The following is a 1767-nucleotide window of genomic DNA, read 5'->3' on the forward strand; positions in this document are numbered from 1 at the left end:
TAGCATAATTGTCCCTTGGTGTACATAACTATATTCTTGGAAAAATCAGTGTGTATAAAAACCATGCAGGAAATAGTATGTGGGGGCCGGGGAGATGGCTCAGTGGAATAAGCGCTTCCCTGGCAAGCACTAAGGGCCTGAGTTCAATCCCTGGTTCTGCCAAAAAAAAAAAAAAAAGCAAATAGTATGTGATGAAATAGTCTTTAAATTATCTGAGCCAAAAATCAAACTATTTTCTACCCACAGGGATATCAGTGTGTTCATAATTTAGAGGAGGGGCCGGGCAGATAGCTCAGCAAATTAAAACACCTGCTTAGGCAGATGCAGGCACTGGGGTTCGATCCTTGGCTTGCTGTGTCAAACCCACCTCAGGGGCATGCTGAGAGGATGACTGAGACTGGGAGACCCTGTAGACCCTGTGCTAAATACATTAAAAAAAAAAATCAGAGGACGTGGAATAGTTCAGCTGTGCTACCTGTATCCTCAAGCAAAGAGAAATAGCTGATTCCCGATTCTTGCACATTAAGTGTGTTAGCGTTGTTGGTCACTGTAACCAGTAAAAATGCCCCCACGTTCCCTAAGGGTCAGGACTGCCTCTGTTGGAAGCCCCGGGTCTAGATGGCATTGTGGGTGCAAGCACCACACTGGGTGCAAGCAGTGGAAATGGAGTTTAGTGTCAGAGATGTGGCCTTGTGTGGCATGGCCTTTTGTCCCTCCTCTCGTCCCTAGACGCAAGGAGCTCAGGCAGGGTGCCATAGCCTGGCCTGGTGGGCCCCCTAACAGGCTTTTTTTTTTTTTTTTTTCTTTAGAAACGGGCCCTGGACGCCGTGGTCATTCTGGGAGGTGGAGGACTTCTCTTTGCCTCCTACTTGACGGCCACGGGGGATGAGCATTTCTATGCCGAATATTTGATGCCAGTTGTGCAGGGTCTGCTGGATGGAGAGTCTGCCCACAGGCTAGCTGTCCGTGTCACCTCCCTGGGGCTCCTTCCTCGAGCCACGTTTCAGGACTCTGACATGCTGGTAGGTCCTCTTGGAACCGTGGGGAAGGTTCAGTCCTCGTGCAGTTCTCAGTTGGGACTGAATTTTTGGAAACCAGAGCTCCAGGTTAGCGGAGGGAATTGCGCTCAATCTAAGCATTCATTTTGTATGACGTATAATCACATTTTTTCCCCCCCGGAACTGGGGATTGAACTCAGACCCTTGTGCTTGCCAAGGAAGTGCTTATTCTACTGAGCCATCTCCCTGGCTCTCATAATCACATTGTAATAGCAATTATATAACTTCATGGCCCCATCCTTAATCTCCACAGTGACTCCATGAAGGGGGTCCTACGACAATGCCTGTCCTCAAATGAGGAAACTCAGTGACTTGCCCAAACTCACACAGCTAGGAAGTGGCAGAACAGCATTCACCCTCAGGGAGTCTGGCTCTGGTGTCCAGCCCTGGCTCTGGTCTCGCCCTGCTGACCTCCGGAGAGGCTCAGTGCCCCCCTCTGCCAGGGGTGGGGGTGGGGGAAACATTTCGGGGCAGCAGCTGTGTCTCATTAGGCCCAGCCTCATCTCATTTGGCCACATGTTGCACACATGTGGCCCCACTGTATGCAGGAGCAGGCATGTCCTCCCAGGATCTGTGTCCCCATGGGAGGCCTAGCAGTTGCCTTCCTGGGCACTTCTTACCATGGGGGCCAGCAGGAGGATTTGAACATGAAACAGGAGCAAGTGGCCCTCAGACTTCCTTGGGGTGAAAAGGTCTGAATTGAAGGCTC

The 1767-nt window shown here is 50.8% G+C and overlaps 1 protein-coding gene across 2 annotated transcripts in view; it reads left to right on the forward strand.

Annotated features, from left to right (window-relative positions):
- Nucleotides 1-1767, forward strand: part of Dhodh (dihydroorotate dehydrogenase (quinone)) — a 14059-nt gene that overhangs the window by 2455 nt on the left and 9837 nt on the right. For both annotated transcript variants that reach the window (XM_004625810.2, XM_023709391.1), the window contains exon 2: nucleotides 810-1022. In XM_004625810.2, the coding sequence (XP_004625867.1) occupies nucleotides 810-1022 (213 nt within the window). The remainder of the gene's footprint in view (nucleotides 1-809; nucleotides 1023-1767) is intronic.

Source organism: Octodon degus, unplaced genomic scaffold (genome assembly GCF_000260255.1).
Source record: "Octodon degus isolate 3935 unplaced genomic scaffold, OctDeg1.0 scaffold00011, whole genome shotgun sequence".
Taxonomy (NCBI): Eukaryota; Metazoa; Chordata; class Mammalia; order Rodentia; family Octodontidae; genus Octodon; species Octodon degus.